This window comes from Hemiscyllium ocellatum, chromosome 30 (assembly GCF_020745735.1).
Source record: "Hemiscyllium ocellatum isolate sHemOce1 chromosome 30, sHemOce1.pat.X.cur, whole genome shotgun sequence".
Lineage (NCBI taxonomy): Eukaryota > Metazoa > Chordata > Chondrichthyes > Orectolobiformes > Hemiscylliidae > Hemiscyllium > Hemiscyllium ocellatum.
Genome location: NC_083430.1, coordinates 3,913,182 through 3,940,991, shown reverse-complemented (window position 1 = coordinate 3,940,991; position 27,810 = coordinate 3,913,182). Strand labels below are relative to the sequence as shown.

The 27,810-nt window shown below is 42.0% G+C and overlaps 1 protein-coding gene across 1 annotated transcript in view; it reads left to right on the top strand.

Moving 5' to 3' along the window:
* The window catches only part of LOC132830065 (small ribosomal subunit protein uS15m-like), a 45,019-nt gene extending 17,538 nt beyond the window's left edge, over positions 1–27,481 (top strand). Inside the window, exons 6-8 of the mRNA XM_060847532.1 lie at positions 9,063–9,121; positions 14,704–14,895; positions 27,246–27,481. Of these exons, the coding sequence (XP_060703515.1) occupies positions 9,063–9,121; positions 14,704–14,895; positions 27,246–27,359 (365 nt within the window). The 3' untranslated portion in view covers positions 27,360–27,481. The remainder of the gene's footprint in view (positions 1–9,062; positions 9,122–14,703; positions 14,896–27,245) is intronic.
* The last annotated feature ends 329 nt before the right edge of the window (positions 27,482–27,810 follow it).

Here is a 27,810-nt window from a genome sequence, read left to right as displayed (position 1 = left end):
CCTTACTGTTAAGTGTATAAGTCCTGCTAAGATTTGCTTTCCCAAGGTGCAGCACCTCGCATTTATCTAAATTAAACTCCATCTGCCACTTCTCAGCCCATTGGCCCATCTGATCAAGATCCCATTATAATCTGAGGTAACCTTCTTCGCTGTCCATTACACCTCCAATTTTGGTGTCATCTGCAAAATTGCTAACTGTAGCTCTTATGCTCACATCCAAATCATTCATATAAATGATGAAAAGTAGTGGACCCGGCACCGATCCTTGTGTAACTCCACTGGTCACAGGCCTCCAGTCTGAAAAACAATCCTCCACCAACACCCTCTGTCTTCTACCTTTGAGCCAATTCTGTATCCAAATGGCCAGTTCTCTCTGTATTCCATGAGATTTAACCTTGCTCACAAGTCTCCCATGGGGAACCTTGTCGAATGCTTTACTGAAGCCCATATAGATCTCATCTACTGCTCTGCCCTCTGCAATCCTCTTTGTTACTTCTTCAAAAAATTCAATCAAGTTTGTGAGGCATGATTTCCCACGCACAAAGCGATGTTGACTATCCCTAATCAGTCCTTGCCTTTCCAAATACATGTGTATCCTGTCTCTCAGGATTCCCACTTGCCCACCACCGCATCAGGCTCACTGGTCTGTAGTTCCCTGGCTTGTCCTTACCACCTTTCTTAAACAGTGGCACCACATTAGCCAACCTCCAGACTTCCGGCACCTCACCTGTGAATATCGATGATGCAAATATCTCAGTAAGAGACCCAGCAATCCCTTCCCTAGCTTCCCACAGTGTTCTAGGGTACACCTGATCAGGTCCTGGAGATTTATCCACTTGTATGCATTTCAAGACATCCAGCACTTCTTCCTCTGTAATATGGACATTTTTCAAGATGTCATCATCTATTTCCCTACTTTCTATATCTTCCATGTCCTTTTCCATGGCTAATACTGATGTAAAATACTTGTACATTATCACAGATAAGAGTGTCAATCTAAGAAATATATCATTTTGATATGTATATGAGTTAAAGAAAAATGCAAACTTCAAATTGATTTCAAGAAATGCATTTTAACATGACTACATTATTTCTACTTCGGCCTTTTCATTTGCTGTTTTGCAATAATCTTTCCCAATAGTCTGAACTCAGCCTACCTGAATGCCTACATGGTATCAGGTTTCAGCTTAACTCGCAAGTCATAATTAATAAGATTACAATGAGACTGAATTGAAGAGCAGCAAAGTTTAAATTTAACTTCTGACCCTGCTGTCTCCATTAAATTAGCTTAATCTCCCTCATCTAACATTGTACACATGGTATTGTTAATCAAAACTGGGCATCTTGATAATGCAGCTTCATTGAGAGCTGAATAGAAATGAAAGTTTATTCTAAGGCCTTGATAAGCTTCTCACTATTTAGAATGTTCTTTCTTACTTATCCGAAAATTACTACTTCAGTCAACAGCACTAAGCGCTTTGCGTGGTCAAGGTATTGCTCATTCATTGCTGTAGCTGACTGGGGTTGAAAATGTGTTGCTGGAAAAGCGCAGCAGGTCAGGCAGCATCCAAGGAACAGGAAATTCGATGTTTCGGGCATAAGCTCTTCATCAGGAATGAGGAAAGTGTGTTCAGCAGGCTAAGATAAAAGTTAGGGAGGAGGAACTTGGGGGAGGGGCATTGGAGATGTGATCGGTGGAAGGAGGTCAAGGTGAGGGTGATAGGCCGGAGTTGGGTGGGGGTGGAGAGTAGCTGACTGGAACTGTTTTATTTTGTCAATTTCTCTCCTACATTGTCTGTGGCAAAGTTGAATGTGACCAGGTTTCCAGAAGGTTTTCTCCAAATTGTCTATAAATAATTGAGTAGCCATTGGTATACCATTTCACCAACAGACATCCATGCAGAATTAAAGAGCAATAGTAGGATGCTGTCCTCGTCCACTCTAGGTCTTTGCCCCGATGATCATTATAACCAGTAATCAATTCCGTTTTGATCTCCACCCTTTTGCAATCAGACGAGAAAGTGTAATGGCTCCCTTCTTTTCTAACCCAAGAGTGAAATTTTAATCCTGCTGTTTAACCGTCTTATGTTTTCCATAATCACATAGCTGCAGATGTCCCAGGGTTCTCATTGCTAATTTTTCTGAGCTTCACACAGAGAGAGAGAGAGACAGAGAGAGAACGAACACTTGTGCAAGCAAGCACACACAAGCATGAGAGGGACTTGTCCAGTTCTTGTTCACAAATCCCTGCTGCTCAGAAGCAGCTACTGATAAAGGATGATTTGCATGTCGCTATATCTGTTCATTGTTTCTCAGACAACCTTTCAGCCAATTCACACCTTTGAGATGAAAGGTACAGTGTTTTAGTGCCCTTTGAAACAATGTTAATTTCAACTCAAAGTTGATCTTTGTTGATGGATTTGTGGGCATGGCTCAACGTGGTCAGGTGATCGGAGTAGTCATTTTAGGTTTGTATTTGTCCATTTTTTAAAAACTTCCTTTTTGTCCGAGTATGTCTTTCACAAGTAAAATAGTGAAAATTGATAGTATTTTTTACTATAATCTAATAATCCTTGTTAAGGACTTCTACTGAACAGCAATTGTTTTATAACATGAGATTATTTTTGATGGTGTCTAAATTGTGTTTGCGTCTGTTCTCTGAAGTGGAAAGTGCATACTCAAATGCACAACATAAAGTCAATTGCTTAGGAAGACAATTGAACAGTATTGCACAGGGGGAAAAAATCACTAAGCAGATAGTTGACGTTATTTTCAAATTCATCCATGCTTGCCTCAGCTGTCTCCTATATCTCTAATCTCCTCCAATGCACAATCCTTGGGTATTTGTTCTCCTGCAATTCTAACATCTGGTGCATCCCAGATTTTAATGTCTATACTGCTGATGAATGTGCCTTTGGTTGATGGACTCTTAAGCTCTGAAATTCCCTCCAGAGTCTTCCTGATTCAATATCAACTTGATCTTTAAAACCTACCACTTTGGTCTCCTGTTAAGCTCTGTCAAATTTAGTTTGAAATTGCTTGGTGAAAATTGTTTTATGTCTTAGCAACTATGACAAAAGCATGTGTGTTGCAATGGCAAGATGTACGCACACACCGTGGGATGACACAGTGGCTCACTGCTGTCTCACAGCACCAGGGTCTCGGGTTCAATTCAGGCTCGGGTGATTGTCTGTGTGGAGTTTGCACATTCTCCCTGTGTCTGCATGGGTTTCCTCCGGGTGCTCTGGTTTCCTCCCACAGTCCAAAGATGTGCAGGTCAGGTGAATTGGCCATGCTAAATTGCCCATAATGCTAGGTGCATTAGTCAGGGGAAGTGGGTCAGGGTGGGTTAGTCTTCGGCAGGTCGGTGTGGATTGATAAATTCTTGATGTCACAAGGAATTAAGGGCTACGGGGAGAATGCTGGTAAGTGGAGTTGAAATGCCCATCAGCCATGATTGAATGGCAGAGTGGACTGGATGGGCCAAATGGCCTTACTTCCACTCCTATGTCTTATGGTCTTATGATTGGGCTGACGGGCTTGTTTCCGCACTGTAGGGAATTTAATCTAATTTAATCTTAAACAAATGCAGTCATTTGTCCCGTTTCTAAGTTTAAGGGCACCAGTCATACAGAAACAAATGCACTGACATACATGCACACGTTCCTCCTGACACATTCAAGTTCTCATGTATGGCTAAATACCCTCTCAACACCTATGCACATTCAGACCCGTTCATGCGGCTATCCACTCATGCATGCTGCTGCTTATCATGCCTTTAACAGATATGAAGGGCCAAAAGAAACTCAAAACCTTCTCCTCAGGGGATATCACCAGCTGACAGTTAACAAAGCCAACATTCACCAAAGTCAAAGCCCGTGGATTGCCTGAAATTTTAGTTGACTGCAAACATCACCAACTGCAACCTGGTAACTGACTGGAATGAAGTACCCTTCTCAGAAATTCTGGACAACTCTGAGCCACTTGAGGATGGCTCCGGGAAGATGTAGTTGCCAGTGTGGTGTTGGAGAAGCACAGCAGGTCAGGCAGCAACCAAGGAGCAGGAGAACCAATGTTTCAGGCATTAATCCTTCATCAGGAAAAAAACTGAAACGCCGATTTTCCTGCTTCTCAAATGTTGCCTCACCTGCTGTGCTTTTCCAGCAACACACTGTGGACTCTGATCTCTAGCCTCTGCAGTTCTCACTTTCTCCTCAGAGAAGATGTAGTTAGCATCTGGTTGTGGATAAAGTGTTGGAAAAGGTTATAAGAGAGGATTTATAATTATCCAGAAAGGAATAAGTTGATTCGGGATAGTCAACATGGTTTTGTGAAGGGTAGGTAGTGTCTCGCAAACCTTATTGAGTTCTTTTGAGAGAGTGACCAAACGAGGTGGATGAGGCTAAAGCGGTTGATGTAGTGTATATGGATTTCAGTAAAGTGTTTGATAAGGTACTCCACCCACAGTAGGCAGTTGCTGAAAATACAGATAGAGTGAATTTTGAGAGAGAGTAGATTTTATTTGTCATTTCTACAAGATAGCATTCCTCCAGGACCAAGATACTACATGGACAGCACAAACTACATGATCATACAAAGGACAGTATAAAGTGCAAAACATGCAGATTAAGTGTAATAAAAGAATGATAATTAATAGAGGTGTCGGATTGAGGGTGATTTGGTGGTTTGGATCAGAAATTAGCTGAAAGAAGACATAAGGTGGTGGTTGATGTGAAATGTTCACTCTGAGATCATTTACTAGTGGTGTACCACGAGGATCTGTTTTGGGGCTGCTGCTATTTGTCATGTTTTATAAATAACCTGGATGAGAGCATAGAAAGATAGATTAGTAAATTTGCAGGTGACACTAAGGTCGGTGGAGTTGTGAGTGTGTTGAAGGATGTTGCAGATTACAGAGGGACATAGGTAAGCTCCAGAGCTGGGCTGAGAGGTGGCAAATGGAGTTTAATGTAGAAATGAGTCAGTTGATTCTCTTTGGAAGGAGCAACAGGAGTTGTTAAGAAGGCATCCGGTGTGTTAGCTTTTATTGGTAGAGGGATTGAGTTTTGGAGCCATGAGGTTGCATTGCGGCTATACCAAACTCTGGTGCAGCCATACTTGGAGTATTGTGTAAGTTCTGGACACCATTTTATACGAAGGATTTACTAGGATGTTGCCTGGTATGGGAGGGAAAGTCTTATGGGGAAAGGCTGAGGGACTTGAGGCTGTTTTCATTAGAGAGAAGGTGGTTGAGAGGTGGCTTAATTAAGTTATGTAATGATAATCAGAGGGTTAGATAGGTTGAACGGTGAGAGCCATTTTCCTTGGATAGTGATGACTAGCACGAGGGAGCAAAACTTTAAATTGAGGGGCGATAGATATAGGATTGATGTCCAGAGGTAGTCTCTTTACTCAGTAGTAGGGGTGTGGAACGCACTGCCTGCGACAGTAGTAGACTCGCCAACTTCAAGGGCATTTAAATGGTCCTTGGATAGTCATATGGATGAGAATGGAATAGTGTAGGTTAGATGGGCTTTGGATTGGTTTCCCAGGTCGGCGCACCATCGAAGGCTGAAGGGCCTCTACTGCACTGTTCTATGTTCTATGGTCCACAGTGGAACAGCTCAATATTTTGACTGTGACCATCCAAGTCACCTCACTGGCCACAGATTGAATTGCTGCCTTGAGAGATCCAAACCTGGTGCCATTACAATTCACACTACAGTAGCTATCAAATACACACAGACAAATCATGCATGGTGGCACTCACTGTCAGATACAGTCTCACACTCTCTCTCACTTTCATAACCAGGCACATGTTGACATGCTTGCTCATGTGCATACTGTTGAGACATAAATCAGTACAGCGCAGTAGATTTGATTAGATTCCCTACACAACCACACCAACCCTGCGAAGAGTAATCCACCCAGACCCATTCCCTATATTTATGTACCTAACTATGGGCAATTTAGCATGGCCAATTCACCTGACCTACACATCTTTGGATAGGCCCTTCGGCTCTCAATATTGTGCTGACACTCTCCAAAGCTTCTATATCCTTCCTATAATGAGGCAACCAGAACTAAACACAATATTCCAAGTGTGGTCTAACCAGGGCTGTCATCTGCATTCAAACTTGACCTTTCAAAATGAATCATGTCACACTTTTCCAGGTTGAACTCTATCTACCAGTTCTCTGCGTCCTGTCGATGTCCTGTTGCAACCGACAACAACCCTCCACACTATCCACAACTTCACCAACCTTCATGCCATCGGCAAACTTACTAACCCATCCTTCCACTTCTCCATCCAAATCATTTATAAAAATCTCAAAGAGCAGAGGTCCATGTGGAACATCACCAGTCACCGAACTCTAGGCTTATACTTTCCACCTACTACCACCCTCTGTCTTCTATGGGCCTGTCACCTCTGTATCCAGACAGCCAAATTTCCCTGTATCCCATGCCTCCTTATTTTCTGAATGAACCTACCGTGGGGAACCTCATCAAACGCCTTGCTAAAATCCAAATACACCACATCCACTGCTCTACCTTCTTCAATGTGTTCTGTCAATTCAATAAGGCTTATTAGGCATGACCTGCCCCCTCAAAGCCATGCTGACTGTCCCTAGTCAACCTATGTTTTCTAAATAATCATAAATCCTGTTCTCGGAATTTGCCCATCCCTGACGTAAGATTGACTGATCTGTCAGTCTATCACTGCTTTTCTTTTATTTTCATTTTTGGTTTGGAACTGAGAGTTACAATTGTGAATTGAACTTGGAACAGCAGCTTGTTTCTGCAAAGAAAAGATAACAAAAGACTGATGTTTGCTGTTGGGGACTGGCCTAAAAATATAAAGCAGATCAATGACTGCTATAAGAATTCCATTTTAGAATTTGGCACTGAGATGTTGATATACTCCTGAGGAGTGGCAGCTAGTTGGATGTTGACTTAGTCAATCAAGCAAGGGCAGATGCAGGCCAGCCAATCTCTCACAGTACTTTTTAAAAGAAGAAATTAATGGGTGATCTGGTTTTGTCTGGGGAGAAAGCAGTGTTGCTTAGAAAGGTGCAGGACTGAGGTTTTTCTTTTGGTTTTCCACTCTCTAGTTAATATCGTTATCGACTTGTTGATAGCCCTGAGAAAAGAACCCGAGTCCATAGGGAATAAGGAAAAGTCTCCAAAGATCTGCAGAAATGATTTGCATTGACTGGTGACTTTTGAATTCAAGTAAGATACAATCATATGTGCCTTAATACAACCCATTGGATTTCATGAATGCATGATTGAAATATAGTTGAAATAGTTATTGAACTGACAACCTAAATTCATTTTTTTAAATGTTTATCCCTTAACTATGCCTGTCTGTCAGTGGAGAGGGGGAATAATCAGGTTTACATTGTAGATGTTAATTAGATTGCCTTGTGTTCTGCTAAAGTTACATTATGTTTAAGTTATAAACTCGATGTCCAAGACTGGTTATTTGTAAAGTCCAGTTAGGAACAATTGAGCAATTTGAAGGTTGTCAAGTATTTAACTTTACTGTATTGTGAATCCACAGTCAGCAAGTCTGATTTAGTCTGGCTTACATCCCTGTGTTGTAACAATAACCACAGATACAGAAGTATGCAATCAGATATGTGTGCACTCGCACATATTCAGGTTCTCTTGCAAGTGTCAACATATCTGTATTCAAACATTGTTCATGTGCTTACAACCCTCTAAGATCTCTGCATTGGTAACACAGATTGCTGGGTGCTCCTGAATTCCATTGCTCCATTGTTGATGTCTTTATGTCCAACTCCCTGAATTCTGAATTGCACTTTAAAACTCTCACATGCTCTGTATTCCAAAATTAGGGTTTCTTGATTTGTCCCAGTCTCACTATCCTCCTTTAAACTGCTTTTCAAAATTTGATTCTTCAATCAAGGTTTTGGCTACTGACCCGTAATACCTTCTTTTATGGTTCAGTTCCAAATGTTATATGATAATTGCTCTTGTGAAGATCCTTGGAACATTTTGCTATTCTTCTATTAAGTAAGTGTTTACCCCAATGTGCTAACAGAAACTGAGCTCCAGATGAAAGGCATGATCCATTTCCAACTCCTTCACTCTGAAGGCATTTTGTGTAGATCTTTCTCAAAGAATTGCTTATTTTTAACCAAAACAGAATTTTTTCGAGAAACTCAGATCACCTGGCAGCATCAATGGAGAAAAAGCAAAGTTAATGTTTTGTGTTTCCCAACGATCACTTCACTGCTTCACTTACAGAAGCAGCCTAGTGGTATTATTGCTGGACTGTTGATCCAGAGGCCCAGATAATGTTCTGGGGACCTGGTTTGAATCTTGCAATGGCAAATAGTGGAACTTGAATTCAATAAAAATCTAGAATGGAGAGTCAAATAATGACCATGAATCCATTGTCAATTATCAGGAAAACCATCTGGTTCTTTATTGCCCTTTTGGGATGGAAACTGCCATCCTTACCTAGTGTGGCCTGGATGTGACTCCAGACACACAGCAATATGGTTGACCTTTAACTCTGCTAAGGGCAATTAAGGATGGGCAGTAAAAGCTGGTCTAGCCAGCGACTTTCTTGAATGAAGATTTTTTAAAAAGTCTGCGTGCAGTCCTCGACACTGTCCAACCATCCCCTCATTTCTGTACTACCAGGCAACTGGCTGGTGTTGCTGTCACCTAACTTTAACCAGAGAATGACATGCAATTGCTTCTTTTTCTGTTTCCTCACTTTCATCTCTGATGTCCTTCAAGAATAGATTGTTGACACTCTCCTATTTCTCATCTTCAGATTGCCAAAGGCAATAGGATCTGGAAGTAAAGTGTTAGTTTTCACCTGTACGCTGATGATACACAGCTTTAACTGTTGACCACCCCCTTTAAAACCTCCACTGTTGGTAAATCATTGGACCAAATTCTGGACAAGTTGGTGTAAAAAGATGATGGATATGTCTGATATCTAATTCTGCACAGAACTACTGACTGCTATGTGTTAAATTAATGAATTCTCACACTCTCTTTTTCTCTCTCTCTCCCATTAGTTGCCATCTTAACAGCAAAAATTCGGAATTACCAAGAGCACCTGCAGGTACACAGGAAGGTGAGTGGTAGAAAATTTGATAGGGGCCCACACAATGAATCTGACTTTTAACACTGTACAAGGACAAGTACTGCTAAGACACATTGCTGTTTGTCACAATCCTGGACCTAGCCATTCACTGTGCCACTGTCGGGCAATTAACCACCCCGTCAATATTCTCCCAACATCCAATTGATGACAGTGAGAAGTGCTGACGGGAGAGAAATTCATTTGGGTTGTATTGCTGAATGGTAGTTTGTTCGTGCTTTCAGTTCACAGAGCTGTTGGATCTGTGTCCGGTAAAGTGAAAATAATGGGCCTGGGCCTCTGGACCACCCCACATTGTATTTCTACCCCAGGTGGGCACACCCTACACGAGTTTGGGAAACATTAACCTTCACATACACTTGGTGCACAGATCCAATGCCCCTTTGAATAGCACTGAAACAAACCTAGGTTATGTTAGAATCTGGGAGTACAGTTCAAACTCATGACACTGACTCCATGGAGAGATCTTTCATTGGCACCAGTCATCTGTCAAACTGTGATTCATTCATTTTCAGTTCCACTTTATTATTCCATATCGTTGTGCAATTTTGTCACTTTTATCAAGCAATGCAAATTTCAGTTAATGGATGAACGATTTCTTTTGGCTTAATTCATTGTCGTGGCTTGTGACAATACATTGGGAAAGTCAATGATACAATGATTCTGATGTCCCAATTTACACCACATTTTGAAGGAAACTCTCCTCTCTGCAAATTAACTAACCTTCTAAAGTTCATTGATTCCTTTAGGCAGAATGATTGTGTAAGTGGCAGATGTGATGCAGGACCAGGCATCTGTACTTCATGGTTAATTGACTCTGGCAGATATCATAATTAAACCTGATTGCATGTCATCTCTGACCAGATCATACTGGTATTACATGGAATTTTACAGGTGGCCATGAGCCCAATTTCCCTGCTGGTGTTTATGTTCCATGTAAGGGGTCTCCTGCTGTACTTCAGCTAATTCAGCATAGTCTCTTCCTGAACTATAGTCTTTGCATGATTTGAGGAGTTTGAGCCTTATCTTGCTTTTGCCTGTTTGTGCTTATCTAACGTTCCCCTACATTCACAAGTTATACAGCATGGAAACAGACCCTTCAGCCCAACTATGCCTATGCCGACCAAATGTCCCAAACTAATCTAATCTTATTTGCCAACACCTGGCCCAGATGCCTCTAAATCCTTCATATACCCATCCAGCTGCCTTTTTAATGTTGTAATTGTACTGGCCTCCACTTCCACTGGCAGCTCATTCCATACACTTACCACCCTCTGCATGAAAAAGTTGCTGCTTAGGTGTCTTCAAAATATTTCCCCCTCACCCTAAACCTTTGCCCTCTAGTTCTGGACTCCTCCCACCCCAGGGAAAATACCTTGTCTGTTCTCCCTATCCATGCCGATCGTGATTTTATATAAAAGTCACCACTCAGCCTCCAGCCTATTCAGCCTCGCCCTATAGCTGTAACCCTCAGACCCTGGCAACATCCTTTTAAATGTTTTCTGGCGACACAGTGGCTCAGTGGTTAGTACTGTTGCCTCACAGCACCAGCGACCCAGCCTCAGCCGACTGTCTGTGTGGAGTTTGCACGTTCTTCTTGAAGTCAAGCAAGAAATGCATTAGCTGTGCAGATTCAGTTCTGTGTCTGACAGGAATGTGGGTTTCTTTTTCTGACCATGTGGTCTCTGCCTTTCTCTCTCTCTCCCTCACTTTTAAGATGCCGTTCTTTTGATGTTATTTCCCCTGATGTTCCAAAACAATGCAACAGCTTATAAGACAATAATTACTGTTCCTGGCATTCAAGGAAATCGCCTAGATACAGGACCTTTAGTTTTATCCTTTTACCATTTTGTAAATTTTAATTTCATCTGTTGATTGCCTCTTACATTCATGCTCTCTAGTCCTTCAAACAAGGTCTGTTTACGATATCTTATAAAATTATCCTCACTCTTTGGCCTTGACTCTCTGATTTATCATATAATCTCAAATTTGATCTCATGCCCCCTCTATTCAGTTTAAAATCCTTTCTATTTCTCAACTTATAAAGTTGGCAAGAACACTAACCTTAATTGGTACAAATTCCACTTTCCCCACTACTACTACCAGTCTCATGAACCTTCCCCCACACCACTCTTTGAACCATGCATTCATGTTTCTAATCTGATTTGCCTTGTACCACTTTGCACACTGCTCAGGTAATATTGCAGGGATTATGACATTTGATGTTGTTCATTTCGGATCTAGCTCCTCATACTAACTATGCAGAGCCTACTATTTTGTTCCTGAATCACTTAACTCTAGTGCTCTATTATAAGTTGCACTCAAGTTAGGTCAACTCAAGTTGGCTTTTTTTATATGCTCTGAAATAATTGCACGGAGGCCATTATCCCATCACCAAGTCACCATTATTTACATAAGCACAACACATGGGCTGTGACCAGCTCGCTCAAAGCCAGTCCCTTGACTGAGGGGTCCATTGCAATCTCCTGTTTATATCTGTGCCATCTGATGAGCCCAGGTTATTAACGCCAATTAAGAGCTCATAGTCTATGAGATCCACCTGTTGTTAAACACTACATGCTGTTAACACGCATCAGCCTTCCTGATTTACTTAATGATCCAGTTTCAGCTGTTTCTTAGTTAAAGTTGTTCTTTTACTGGACTTTCAGAAACATCTTACTTCAGACTGGAAACAGCAGAGTTGACACCGTAGACATAAGTTTGCCATCTCCAAATAAAAAGTTAGACTTTCTTACCCAACAGTTGCGCGCACACAGTCCCATCTAGAGAGGCACATTGCTCCATTGTCAAGATCCATTGTCAATTTCATGTAATTGAATCAATCTCTCATACTCGAGTCCCATTCTCCTCACTTCTCATGGTCTTTGATATCCCACCGATCTAATGCTGCTCATTTTCACTCTACGATATTTCCCTGTCCAAATGCACTACAAAAAAGTACATAGTGTTTCAGTGACAACAAACATTGAACAGCACAGTACAGGCCCTTCGGCACTCAATGTTGTGCCAGCCTTTTATCCTACTTTAAGACCACACTACCCTACATACCCTTCATTGTACTAACTTCATGTGCCTATCCAAACTCGCTTAAGTGTCCCTAATATATCTGACTCTCCTACCACTGCTGGCAGTGCATTCCACGCACCAATCACTGTGTAAAGAACCTGCCTCTGACATCTCCTCAAACCTTCCTTCAATTACCTTAAAATTACGCCCCCTCATGATAGTCCTGGGAAAAGGTTTCTGTTTATCCACTCTATCTATGCCTCTCATCATCTTGTACACCTCTGTCAAGTCATTGCTCACCCTTCTTCATTCCAATGAGAAAAGCTCTCACCCCCTCAACCTTTCTTCATAAGGCATGCCCTCCAGTCCAGGCAGCATCCTAGTAAATCTCCTCTGCACCATCTCTATAACTTCTACCATCTTCCTATAATGAGGTAATAAGAATTGAATGCAATATTACAAATGTGGTCTAACCAGGCAAGACCATATTTGAAACCTTTCACTTGGGTAACCTTTTCTAAAATTTTCTAAACTTTTCTTATTGATTCTTCTTGTGGTTGACTTACTGTGTTAATAAAGAGTAGAGATAAACTTTGAGGCAGAATAAAAATTTCACTCTGTATCTACCCCAGTTGGGAAAGATGCTGGAGTCTATTATAAAGGATGAAATTACAACATATCTGGATAGTAGTAACAGGATAGGTCAGAGTCAGCATGGATTTATGAAGGGGTACTCATGCTTGACTAATCTTCTGGAGTTTTTTGAGGATGTAACTCTGAAGATGGACCAGGGTGATCCAGTAGATGTAGTGTACCTGGACTTTCAGAAAGCTTTTGATAAAGTCCCACATAGGAGGTTAGTGAGCAAAATTAGGGTGCATGGTATTGAGTGCAAAGTACTAACTTGGATTGAAAGTTGGTTGGCTGATAGAAAACAAAGAGTTTTAAATGGCTCCATTTCGGAATGGCAGGCAGTGACCAGTAGGGTACCACAGGGATCAGTACTGGGACCGCAGCTTTTTACAATATATGTTAATGATATAGAAGATGGTATCGGCAATAACATTAGCAAATTTGCTGATGATACTAAGCTGGGTGGCAGGGTGAAATATGATGAGGATGTTAGGAGATTACAGGGTGACCTGGACAAGTTAGGTGAGTGGTCAGATGCATGGCAGATGCAGTTTAATGTGGATAAATGTATAGTTATCCATTTTGGTGGCAAGAACAGGAAGGCAGATTACTACCTTAAAAGGAATCAATTTAGGTAAAGGGGCAGTACAAAGAGATCTGGGTGTTGTTGTACACCAGTCAATGAAGGCAAGCATGCAGGTACAGCAGGTAGTGAAGAAGGCTAAATGCATGCTGGCCTTCATAATAAGAGGGATTGAGTATAGAAGCAAAGAGGTTCTTCTGCAGCTGTACAGGGCCCTGGTGAGACCACACCTGGAGTACTGTGTGCAGTTCTTGTCTCCAAATTTGAGGAAAGACATTCTGGACATTGAGGGAGTGCAGCGTAGGTTGACGAGGTCAATTCCTGGAATGGCGGGATTACCTTACACTGAAAGACTGGAGCGACTGGGCTTGTGTACCCTTGAGTTTAAAAGACTGAGAGGGGATCTGCTAGAGACATATAAGATTATTAAAGGGTTGGACACTCTGGAGGCAGGAAACATGTTTCCGTTGACAGGTGAGTACCGAACCAGAGGACACAGCTTAAAAATACGGGGTAGATCGTTTAGGACAGAGATGAAGAGAAACTTCTTCACCTAGAGAGTGGTGGCTATGTGGAATGCTCTGCCCCAGAGGGCAGTGGAGGCCCTGTCTCTGGATTCATTTAAGAAAGAGTTGGATAGAGCTCTCAAGGATTGTGGAAGCAAGGGTTATGGAGATAAGGCAGGAACAGGATACTGATTAAGGATGATCAGCCATGATCATAATGAATGGTGGTGCAGGCTCGAAGGGCAGAATGGCCTACTCTTGCACCTATTGTCTATTGTGTATCTGTTTTGGGAGCATTTGCTGGGTGCAGTGTAGAGGGAGTTTTACTCTGTATCTAACCCAGAGCTGATTATCTGCCTTTAGAAATGTTTGGTGAGGACAGTATCAAGGGAGCTTTATTTTTGCAGAAAAGTAGAAGAAAAGTATTCCTTGGGACCGAGGGACTGGAGCTGTTTGACCTATGCTCATCTCAATGCAATTTTCTCATTCCACTTTCCTGTTCTTTCCACATGTCCTTTTTAATATTTTTCATTATCTAAGTCTTGTGAAAAGGTTTTTAATGGCACTTGTAATGGTTCTGTACTCCTGTAATGGTAATGTTGCATGTTCACATGCCATCACAATCGCAGTTTTAGTGATTAGTTCATATCTTCACCTTCAGCAATTACATGACCGATGATTTCATCTATCACAAATGCAAACTTGGTACCCAGATGCAATTTCGGCAGAGTCCTGGGTCATCATTGCGCAATTGCTTGGTCAAGTGTATCTTTCTAAAGTACTCAGACATGTTTGTTTTTAAATAGGATAAGACCAACAAACGCTACATGTTAATGGCAATCGACAGACGGAAGAAGCTGTTGAAGTATCTCCGGCGAACACGCTATGAGGTGTTTGAGAATGTGTGTACCCAGCTAGGCATTCAGTACACCTTCCCCCCAGAATATTACAGGAAGGTGACACAGCGATGGGCTGCCAAAAAAGCTTTGTGCATAAGGGTAAGGAGATTAGCCAACTGGGTTCAATATGATTGCTAACATGGCAGAATTTGTTGAATACACTTGAAATTATGCTCTGCAACCTGGACAAGACAAAGTAGGGAAAGATTTTCAGAGAGATTGTCTTCTGATCCTACCTCACAAGAATGCTGGATGTGGGCAGGATCAGGGCTGTGAAAGATGGCTGCCGTGGTAGGCTAGCTTATCACCAAATACTGGGTGAACTAAAATTCTGGCTGTGGGGATGGACGTAAGTGTCACTTGATGCTGTTTTGAGAAACCTGAACAGATATCAATAGCCATGCAGTGTTGATGCGTTGTGGAGCTTTCAGATTGAGGCCTAGAGATCTACAGCACAGAAGAAGGTCACTGATCTCTCCATCAAGGAAAAACATTGTCAACCCACCTATGCCCATATAACTTTATATTTTTCAGTCATGTCCCCTCTCAATCTCCTCTATTCTACAGAAAACAACCCCAGGCTGTCCAATCTCTCTCTATAACTGAAACTCTCCAGGTCAGGCAATTCCCTCCTGTAATGTGGATCACATGCACTAATCTAGCTCTAGTCTAACCATATTTTATAAAACATTAAACGTATGAAAGGTTCTGCATAACTCTGTGCTCTTAAGCGCTACGCATCGACTAATAAAGACAAATATACCCTACACCTTCTTAACCACTTTATCCACCTACCTCAATACCTTAACGGGCCAGTGTATTTACACACTAAGGTCCCTTTGATCCTCTGTGCTTTCCAGGGTTCTACCATTCATTGTGTATTCCCTTGCTTTGTTTGTCTTGCCTGCATGCATCACTTCTCATTTACATAGAACATAGAAAAATACAGTGCAGTACAGGCCCTTCGGCCCTCGATGTTGCGCCGACCGAAGCCTACCTAACCTACACTAGCCCAATAACCTCCATATGCTTATCCAATGCCTGCTTAAATGACCATAAAGAGGGAGAGTCCACCACTGCTACTGGCAGGGCATTCCATGAACTCTCAACCCGCTGAGTAAAGAATCTACCCCTAACATCTGTCCTATACCTACCACCCCTTAATTTAAAGCTGTGTCCCCTAGTAACAGCTGACTCCATTAGCGGAAAAAGGTTCTCGCTGTCAACCCTATCTAAACCCCTAATCATCTTGTACACCTCTATCAAATCTCCCCTAAATCATCTTTTCTCCAATGAGAACAGCCCCAAGTGCCTCAGCCTTTCCTCATACGATCTTCCTACCATGCCAGGCAACATCCTAGTAAACCTCCTCTGCACTCGTTCCAATGCCTCCACATCCTTCGTATCGTTTGGCAACCAAAACTGCACACAATACTCCAGATGAGGCCGCACCAGAGTCTTATACAACTGCAACATGACCTCAGGGACTCTGAAACTCAATTCCTCTACCAATAAAGCCCAGTACACCATATGCCTTCTTCACAGCACTATTTACCTGGGTGGCAACTTTCAGAGATCTGTGTACATGGACACCAAGATCCCTCTGCTCATCCACACTACCAAGTAGCCTACCATTAGCCCAGTAATCCATCTTCGTTATTCCTACCAAAGTGAATGACTTCACACTTAGCTACATTTAACTCCATTTGCCACCTTTCTGCCCAGCCCTGCAACTTATCTATATCCCGCTGTAACCTGCCACATCCTTCTTCGCTGTCCACAACTCCACCGACTTTCGTGTCATCCGCAAACTTGCTCACTCAGCCTTCAAGCCCCTCCTCTAGGTCATTTATAAAAATGACAAACAGCAATGGTCCCAACACAGATCCTTGCGGAACACGGCTAGTAACTGCACTCCAAGACGAACCTATACCATCAACTACTACCCTCTGTCTCCTTCCAGCCAGCCAATTCCTAATCCAAACCTCTAATGCACCCTCAATGCCATACCTCCGTAGTTTTTGCATTAGCCTACCATGGGGTACCTTATCGAACGCCTTGCTAAAATCCATATTGACCACATCTACTGCTTTACCCTCATCCACTTCCTTGGTCACCTTCTCAAAGAACTCAATAAGGTTTGTGAGGCACGACCTGCCCTTCACAAAACCATGCTGACTATCCTTGATCACATTATTCCTATCCACATGTTCATAAATCCTATCCCTCACAATTTTCTCTTAAGACTTTGCTCACAACAGAAGTGAGACTCACTGGCCTGTAGTTACTAGGGCTATCCCTACTCCCCTTTTTGAACAAGAGGACCACATTCGCTATCCTCCAGTCTTCTGGCACTATTCCCGTAGACAATGACAACATAAAAATCAAGGCCAATGGCTCCGCTATCTCCTCCCTAGCTTCCCAGAGGATCCTAGGATAAATGTCATCAGGCCCACGGGACTTATCTATTTTCATCCTTTCCAATATTCCCCAGACCTCTTCCCTACATACCTCAAGGCCATCCATTCTAATCACTTGTGACTCAATATTCACATCAGCAACAGTGTCCTGTTCCTGAGTGAATACTGACAAAAAGTATTGATTTAGTGTCTCTCCAATCTCCTCCGCCTCCACGCACAACTTCCCACTACTATCCTTGACTGGACCGATACCTACCCTAGTCATCCTTTTATTCCTGACATACCTATAGAAAGCCTTTGGGTTTTCCCTAATCCTACCAACTAAGGACTTTTCATGTCCCCTTCTCGCTGCTCTTAGCTCTCTCTTTAGATCCTTCCTGGCTACCTTATAACTCTCAATCGCCCCAACTGAACCTTCACGCCTCATCTTTACATATGCCGCCCTCTTCCCTTTCACAAGGGATTCCAATTCCTTATTAAACCATGGCTCCCTCACAAGACCCTTTACTCCCTGCCTGACTGGTACATACTTATTAAGGACACCCATTAGCTGTTCCTTGAACAATCTCCACATATCATTTGTGTTCTTCCCTTGAAGCCTATTTTTCCAATCCACGCACCCTAAGTCATGCCTCACCGCATCATAATTTCCCTGCCCCCAGCTATAACTCTTGCCCTGCAGTGCACACTTATCCCTCTCCATCACTAAAGTAAAAGTCACCGAGTTGTGGTCACTGTCCCCGAAGTGCTCACCTACCTCCAAGTCTAACACCTGGCCTGGTTCATTACCTAGAACCAAATCCAGTATAGCCTCACCTCTTGCTGGCCTGTCTACATATTGTGTCAGGAAACCCTCCTGCACACATTGGACAAACACTGTCCCAACTAACGAACTCGAGCTATAGCTTTCCCAGTCAATATCTGGGAAGTTAAAGTCCCCCATAACAACCACCCTGCTACTTTCGCTCTTCTCCTGAATCATCCTCGCAATACTTTCCTCTACTTCTCTCGGACTATTAGGAGGCCTGTAGAAAACTCCTAACAGGGTGACCTCACCTTTCCTATTTCTAACCTCAGCCCAAACTACCTCAGATGGCAAGTCTTCCTCCATCGTCCTTTCCACCGCTGTAATACTATCCTTGACAAGCAATGCCACACCTCCCCCTCTTTTACCCCCATCTCTGACCCTACTAAAACATTTAAACCCTGGAACCTGCAACAGCCAATCCTGTCCCTGTTCTACCCACGTTTCTGTAATGGCCACAACATCGAAGTCCCAGGTACCAACCCACGCTGCAAGCTCACCTACCTTATTTCTTATACTTCTGGCATTGAAGTATACACACTTCAAGCCACCTTCCTGTTTACAGGCACCCTCCTTCGAGATCGATGCCATGTTCCTAATTTCCCTACACTCAAGATCCTGTACCCTAAAGCTGCAGTCCAGGTTCCCATGCCCCTGCAGAGTTAGTTTAAACCCTCCCAAAGAGCACTAGCAAACCTCCCCCCAAGGATACTGGTGCCCCTCAGGTTCAGGTGTAGACCATCCTGTTTATAGAGGTCCCACCTTCCCCAGAAAGAACCCCAGTTGTCCAGAAACTGGAATCCCTCCCTCCTGCACCATCCCTGTAGCCACGCATTTAACTGTTCTCTCTCTCCCTATTCCTCAACTCTCTATCACGTGGCACGGGTAACAAACCAGAGACAACAACTCTGTTCGTTCTAGCTCTGAGCTTCCAACCTAGCTCCCTGAAAGCCTGCCTAACATCCTCACCCCTCTTCCTACCTATGTCGTTGGTGCCAACGCGGACCACAATCTGGGGCTGCTCCCCCTCCCCCTTAAGGACCCGGAAAACATGATCAGAGACATCACGTACCCTTGCACCTGGGAGGCAACATACCAATGGTGAGTCTCTGTCGCCCCCGCAAAACCGCCTATCTGTGCCCCTCACTATTGAGTCCCCAATAACAATCGCTCTACCTTTCTCCACCCTTCCCTTCTGAGCAACGGGGACAGGCTCCGTGCCAGAGGCCTGAACCTCGTTGCTTACCCCTGGTAAGTCATCCCCCCCCACAAATATCCAAAACGGTATACTTGTTCTTGAGGGGAATAACTGCAGGGGGTCCCTGCACTGGCTGCTTCCTCCCACTGCCCCTCACTGTCACCCATCTCTCTATAACTTTCAGAGTAACTACTTCCCTAAAGCTCTGATCTATGACCACCTCTGCCTCCCGAATGATCCGCAGTTCATCCAACTGCAGCTCCAGTTCCCTAACACGGTCTTGGAGGAGCTGGAGATGGGTGCACTTCTTGCAAGTGTAATCAGCAGGGACGCTAATGGCTTCCCTCACCTCATACATGTTGCAAGAGGATTGGATTTATCTGGATTGAATTCCATTTGCCACTGATCTACTCATCCCACCAGCTCATCAATTTCCTCTTGTAGTCTCAGGCTATCCTCCTCACTATTCACCACGATACCAATCTACATATCAACAAACAGCAAGGGCCCCGACACAGACTTCCGTAGAACCCTATTGGACAAAGCCCTCCACCATCACACTCTGCCACCTGCCACTCAGCTGCTTGTGTATCCAATTTCCCAAATTTCTTGAATCTCATGGACTTTTACTTGTACTATAAGGCTCCCATGGGAGCCTTATACAAGGCATTGCCGAAGTCCAAGTAGACTACCACAGAAGTATTGTTGTCCTATTCAAACCTGATAATTTCTTCAAAAATCCCAGTCAAGTTGGTCAGGCATGATCTCTCATTAACAAAACCATGCTGACCGTTTTTGATTAATCCCTGCTTCTCAAAATGTAGATTAATTCTGCTTCCAACAGTTTCCCCACCACTGAGGTTAGGTTGACTGGTCTGTAGCTTCCTCCTTGGACCATGAGATCATAGGTTTTCTGGTCAAACCAATCCATGTTTCCAATCTAAACCAGTCCCACCTGCCTGCTTTTGCCCCAGACCCCTCCAGACCATTTCCTATTCATGAAATTATCCAAATGTCTTTCCAATATTATAACTACCCATATCCACCACTTCCACATATGATCCACTCTGTATAAAAAAAACCTTACATCTTGAAATCCCCAACCCTAGGAAAAGACACCTGCCATTCACCTTATGTGTAACCTTCATGATTTTCTCAACCTCAATAAGGTCACCACCCAATCTCCTACAATCCAGCGAAAAAGCCACATCCTGTCCCGTCACATGTCGACGGGCTATTAAGCTGTAAACGTCATTCAGTCATATCTTTAATGAACACAAATAGGAAATACCAGCTGGAATCTGGAGGAATCCAGTGATCCACAGATCAGTTGCAACATTCCTAAATGGTTGAGATCAGCAGGTTCTTACACTTTGAGTGAGGACTTACAACATGACTTGTTATTGATCTGATAGAATCATACAATAAAGAGAGGCCTTTGGGCCATCAACAAAAACTACTCTATATCAGCATTAAATGCAGTTTCCAACACTTGGCCTTGAATGTTATGACATTTCAGATCTTCCTCACAAGCACTTTTTAAAGCTCTTTTGATTTACCTGGATTGATGAAATAATTTGCCTCCGTGCATCCCACATATTTTAAGACCAATCAAACTACTTTCTAGACTACAGCACTGACAATGCTTCAACACTACTGCACTGGTTATAAATTACTCTGGGATACTATAGTATATACTGAAAATGCAAATTCTGCCTTTCCTTTGGTGTTGCTCATTTGGATTATCAGGTAAATCCTGAAATTATGTTCTGTTTATCTTGCCATAATAACAAAAACTTTAAATCCTCCTCATTATTATAACCTAAAAATTACTGATTAAAGACAGTTAATTATAGGGTTATGTAGCTTAAATATAACGAACTTGCTGACTCGCTCCCTTCATTAGCTGTGAGCCCCACTCTCCAGCCAAAGTGTTGCACATTGCTGTTTTTTCCTGTAGGCTAAACTTAGCCAATGAATTATTTCCTTGCTCCCTTCTTGAAGTCAATTTTGCAATTCAATTTTATAATGATTACCAAAGCTATACCACAGTACTTTCAGTTCTGTCTCATGCTATGGAATTAGGCCCCAAAATCTGGAATTGCGTTTTGAAACCTCAACCCCGCTTTGCTCTTTCAAGAGCCCCTCCCACTCTGAAATCTTCCTCACTCTATATCCTTCTGGTCAGCTTTATGGCTCAGTGTCAAGTTTTGCTTGCTTGTTGTTCCACCTTGGAAAATATTACTACATTGGAATTTGCTATGTAAATAGAAGCTGTTGTCAATGCTGTCAGGAAGTTGGTTTGGGGAAAGGCTTTGCAGGAACTAGTATATCTTTGATCTTCTTAAAACCAGTTACATCTGAACAGAAGCCAGTTGACCAGTATTGGGAGTTCCATCCAGAAAGAAACTGCAGTTACTCTGTAGTCCTCCCATTTCCTCTCTGATGTTAGAAAGTATATCAAGTATAAAACGAATCAGGCTTGGCCATTGTGCCTCACAAAGCCTACCTAGAGACCCTGTTTAGACCTGTGAGTAATTATGGATGAATGGAACTACAGCTCAAGAAATTGTGCATGTAGAGGCAGGGGCAAACCTTCTGCTTTCTGTTCACCCCATAAATGATAATGTTAAACTCATTCTGAGTAATTTGTGAACTCACCACACAACAAAATTTTTAAATGGACGAATCAGAAATGTGCAGATCGGAATTGAAAGTGGGAAGGGAAAAATCCCATTGTCCTTGTCTTTATGGATTCTGTCAGTTTAAGTAAGATTTTGAATGAGGTATTGGTTGAGATGGTCTGAACAATTGGGATGTAAATTCAAAAGGAGAAACTCGAAAATAATAATTTCTAAATTACTGCCTGAGCAACAAGCAAATTGGTGTGGCTCAATAAAGTCAGCGGGTTGAGTGTGGCTCAAGGATTTGATGTGGGGACATGGGTTTCAAATCCCAGAACAGTGACACCAATACTGGAAAAGGGAGATGTTCAATTGGAATGGGTTTCAATTGAATGCTGCAGGGATTAATGAGCTGGTAAACAGGTAGGGCTGTAGATAAGTCTTTAAAATAAGTAGTTGCTCAAAGTTAAGAGAAGATTTGAATTTCAGAAGGATAGTCAAAAAAGAGAGAGTAGCTCTATCAATAAAGGATAAGATCAGTACAGGATTATGAAATGATTTTGGCTCAGAAGATCAAGTTGTAGATCTTATTGTGTGGCTCAGTGGTTAGCACTGTTGCCTCACATCGCCAGCAGCCCAGGTTCGACTCCAGCCTTGGGCGACTGTCTGTGTAGAGCCTGCACATTCTGACTGCATGGGTTTCCTCTGGGTGCTCTAGTTTCCTCCCATAGTCCAAAGATGTGCAAGTTAAGTGAATTGGCTGTGCTAAATTGCCCATAGTGTTCAGGGATGTGTAGGTTAGGTACATTAGTCAGGAGCGTAAATATAGGGTTAGAGGAATGAATATGGGTGGATTACTCTTTGGAAGGTCGGTGTGGACTTGTTGGGCCAAAGATCTGTTTCCACACTGTAGGGATTCTATGAATCTGTGAATATCAAAGGAAAGAAATAACAAATACTTTGCATCAATATTCACAAAGGAGAAGGATATGGTAAGTCTCAGGAGGGATACATTAATATTCTGGGACATTGTCAATATAGAAAAATGGTGGTGTTGGGTGTTTAAAAAAGAATTGAGGTAGACAAGTTCCCAGGACCTGATGGGATCTATCCCAGAATGCTGAGGGAGGCAGCTGAGGAAATTGCTGGGACCTTGTATGAAATCTTTTGTATCATCTTTAGTCAGAGGAAATATCCCAGACGACTGGAAAATAGCCAACCTTATTCCTTCATTTAAGAAGGGCAACAGGATTAATCTGGGAAATTGCAGGCTGGCAGCCTTGCATCAATGGTAGGTAAATTATTGGAGAAAATTCTTAGGGATAGAGTTTACCCTCATTTTAAAGAAATGACTGATTGGGAGATATTAGCATGGCTTTGTATGAGGAAGGTTGTGTGTCTCAAACTTGATTGTCTTTGCCACTTCTTCAAAAGACTCAGTGTATAATGGTGGAGCAGTAGATGTCTATCTGGACTTTAGCAAGGCCTTTGACAAGGTTCCACGTGGCAGACTGATACAAAAGGTAAAGTCAAATGGGATCTGCAGTGAGCTGGTAAGATGAATACAGAACTGGCATAGTTATAGAAGACAGAGCAGCGATGGAAATGTTTTTTTGATAGCTTTGTGATAACTACGGTAAAAGGGACATGAGATACCTTTGATAGGGTAAAGGAGAATCCAAAGAGATTCTACAAGTATATTAAGCGCAAAAGAGTAATGAGAGAGAGAATAAGGTCAGGATCAACATGGCCATCTATGTGTGGGACCAAAGGAGATGGGAGATATCCTAAACAAACGTTTTGAGTCAGTATTTACAGTAGATACAGACATGAAAGCAAGGGAGCTCCAGAATATAAATAGTGATCTTTTGAAAAGAGTCCAAAATGCAGAAGAGGAAGTGCTGAAGGTCTTAAAACACATGAAGGTAGATACATTCCAGGATCTGATCAATTGTATTCCAGGACATTGTGGGAAGCTAGGAAAGAAATTATAGGGCTCCGAGCAGAGATTTTTGAAACATCGACAGTCACAGGTGAGGTGTAAGAAGACAGGAGGGTGGCTAATGTGCCATTATTTAAGAAAGGCTGCAAGGAAACATCAAGAACTACAGATCAGTGATCCTAATGTCAGTGGTGGGTAAGTTGTTGGAGGGCTTACTGAGAGACAGAATCTACATGCAAAGAAAGATTATGGATAATCAGCATGGCTTTGTGTGTGGGAATTCAGATCTTTCAAATTTGATTTGTTTTTTTAAAGAGGTGACCAAGAAGATAGATGAATGCAGAGCAGTAGACAATGTATGCTTGAACTTCAGCAAGACTTTTGATAAGGTCCCAGTGGGAGACTGATAGTACATGGGATTCAAGGAAATTTGGTAGATTGGATCCACTAGTGGCTGTGTAGCAGGAAGCAGAGGGTGATGGTTGAGGAGTATGCCCAGTGGGGTTCCACCAGGGTCAGTGTTGCAGACATTGCTGTTTGTTGATGCGAAAATTGGTGAGGTGGTAAATAGGACAATAGCATAGATTACAAGAGGACATAGATGGGCTGGACAGATGAGCTAAATTCAATCCAGGTAAGTATGAAATGATGCATTTAGGCAGTGCAGACAAGGAGATACACAGTGAATGATAGGACCTGGAAAAAGCAAAGGGTCACAGTCCCTTAAACTATCAGGACAGGAGGATAACATGTTTAAGAAGGCATATTGCATACTTAATTAGTTGAGGCATAACATCTAAGAGCAGGGAGATTATGTAGGAACTTTTATATGTTTAAATTTTTATAAAACATTGATTAGGCCAGAACTAGATTAGTGTGTGTAGTTTTGGAATCCACGGTATAGGAAGGATGTGGCTGCACTGGAGCAGCTGAAGAGCAGATTTACCAGGGTGTTGTCTGCACTGGAGAGTTTCAGTTAGAGGAGAGATTGGACAAACTTGGTTTGTTTTCCCTTGAATACCAAAGAATGAGAAGTGGCATGATAGCAATTTACAGAATTGAGAGGTATGGGTAGTCAGTGTTTTTCCCAGAATAAAATGTGAATTACTCGTGGTCATCGGTTTAAGGTAAAAGGAGGTAAGTTTAAAGGAGCTGCAAGAGGCAAGTTTTTTTTTCGCAGAGGGTGGTAAATGTCTAGTTTGCAGAAGAGCTGGTGGAGGCAGATACAATAGTAACATTTAAGAAGCATTTTGACAGATAAATGAATCGGCAGGGAATGGAGGGTTATGGACCATGTAGGGGCAAAAGGTTTTTAGTTTAGAAAGGCACCGTGTGTCAGCACAATCTTGGTGGGCTGAAGGGCTGTTCCTATGCTGTACTATTCTTTGTTAACTGGTGGAAATAATCTAGAGCTCCCTATTAGCAGCTATCCTGTAGAAATAAGTATAAATTAACAAGTAAAAGGACTGTGTTAGGTAACAATTGTGTGTGACTTCAAATCTTTGGATGAATGGAATAGGTAAAGTTAGCCTTGAAGATGAGTTCAAAATGTACATTCAGGATAGTTTCTTAGAACAAAGTATGAAGAAAAAAACCATGAAGCAAACTGATTGGATCTTTTAAGATGAAATGTTAATGCTGTAATGGTAAAGATTCAGTAGGAAAGATGATCATGACAAATTGAATGCAGTATTCTATTGTGAGGCTGATGTTTTAAAGACATCCACAAAGTATGAAGACATGTCTGGCTGAAGTCAACTCTGAAAATAGGTTAGAAGGTGAGTAGACATGTAGTGCTGGATATTTATGGAGATTACGGCATGTCTTTGAAAATTAAGAAAGGATGAACTATTTGTAGATGGCAAAAGAAATTAATCATATCAAGTTTTAAGAAAGGTGGATAACATGGCAAAAATTATGAATAGGCCACAAGATTGGGAGATTTTAGAAATAGTAAAAGGAGCACTCAGGAAAAATAAAGTATCTGTAATAGCCAGAAATGGGAAATTAGGCTAAAAAGAAGTAACCAGTGTTAATGGTGGTTCCTCAGAGGATAAGATTGGGGTAGTAGTGATAGAAAAGCAGGAAATAGCAGAAAGTTGGAATAAAATTTTATCTCTGTCTTCATGGTCGAGGACGGTAAAAGCATCCAATTAATAGTGTAGAAGTGGGTAGGGTGGTGCATGACGAATCAATCGTGATCATTAGAGAAAAAACACCTGGCAGAATTCACTGTTATGGATTGTCCCAAAGGGTTAAAAAGCCACAAATGTAATGCTCCAATTGAAGAAAGCATTTGGAGACACGAAGCAGGAAACTATAGACTTGTTAGCCTGACAACTCTTATGAAGGAAATGCTAGAGTTCATTATTTTAAAAACTGCAGCTAAGCATTTAGAAAATGCTTTTGCAAAACAAATTTATTAGAGTTCTTTCAGGATGTAACAAGCAGAAGGGATAAAGGTGCCAGTAAATGTAGTGTATTACAGCTTCCAAAAGACATTTGAAAAGATGCCACATTTAAACAAAAAATTATTACACAAGATGGTGTTGGAGGTGATGTCTTAGCATAGGAAGATGTTTGGCTAACTAACTGGAAAAACACTGGTTAAAAGAGACACCGCAGGACATGGTAGGGCATCAGCTATCAGAAACAAAGGACTTGGAGAAGGAGGCGGTCATTTAACCCTTCAAGATTGCTCCCCATTTATGACTGTGCTGGTTGCAGCCTCAGCTCTATTTTCCTATCTGCTGCCATAACCTTTGTCAATCCAGAATCTATCCAATCTGGCCACGAGTAATTTGAATGCATCAGCTACAACTGTTTTCTGGGAAGAGAATTCCATAGACTAACGATAATTAGGAAATGTTCTTCTCATTTTAAAATGGAGAGCTCTTATTCTTTACCAACTTGCTCCGGTTCTGGTCTCTTCCAGAAGCAAAGCATCCTCCCAGAACTACCCTGTGAGCTTTAGATTATAGTAAAATCAACCCATATTTTCTAAACTCTAAATGGTATAGGGCCAGACTATATCAACTTTCTTCACAAGATAAGCCATTCATCCTAGAAACTAGCCTAAGTCATTGAATTTATTAAAGACTGCGATAGATTCTTTAACGTACAGGAGTTGAGTCTAACAGGGCAGGAAAGTGGAGTTAAGGCCACAGTCTGATCGCCATGATATTATTGAATGACAATTGCTGTTTGTTTTTTTTTGCTCTTATTGAAGCAGGTTAGTGTTTTGGGTAGAAATTGTTTGTCACAAGGAGTCTGGTCAATGAGGAAATCCTGTCTAAACTGAAGTAACAAAGGAGAACAGCATGCAGCTGATACAGGTTGAGACTGCAAACAGTGGCACCCAATGAGGTTAAAAACTATGCACTTTAGGAGATGGGACATGCTGAATGTACGTGCTTACACACTGATCCATTCTCAGTCACAGCTTTGTGCTTTGTTTCAGGTGTTCCAGGAGGTACAGAAGCTGCGTGCTGCTGAACGGCAGAAGCAGAAAGTAGCAGTTGAAGAGAAAGCCCAGTCCATCAATAAGGAAATTAATGAAGGTACACCAGTGTGAACAAAGAGTGTGTAAAGCAAATACTACAGGACTGGTTATGTGTTGGACACAGTAACTGTATTTTAACAGAAGATGATGGATGTCCAGTGTCAGATTAATAAATATTTATATCTTTAAATCTCCTTTGCACTTGATGTAAAATTTCCTTAAAGAAAATCTTTAATGAAGAAAATCTTTGAAGAAGTAACAAGCAAACAGATGAAGGAGAAACTGTAGATGTGTGTTTGAATTTATATAAGGCATTTGATAAGGTTTCACACTAGTATTGTAAGAGTATACTTCGGTGGGAAATCAGATGGGCAAACAAGGGACATAAGCTTGCTTACCTAAATTATTGGCAAACAGAGTTAAGGAGAACCCAAAGAGATTCTAAAAGTATATTAAGAGCAAAAGAGTAACTTGGGAGAGAATAGGCCTTTTAAAGATGAATGTGGCTGTCTTTAAGTGAAAC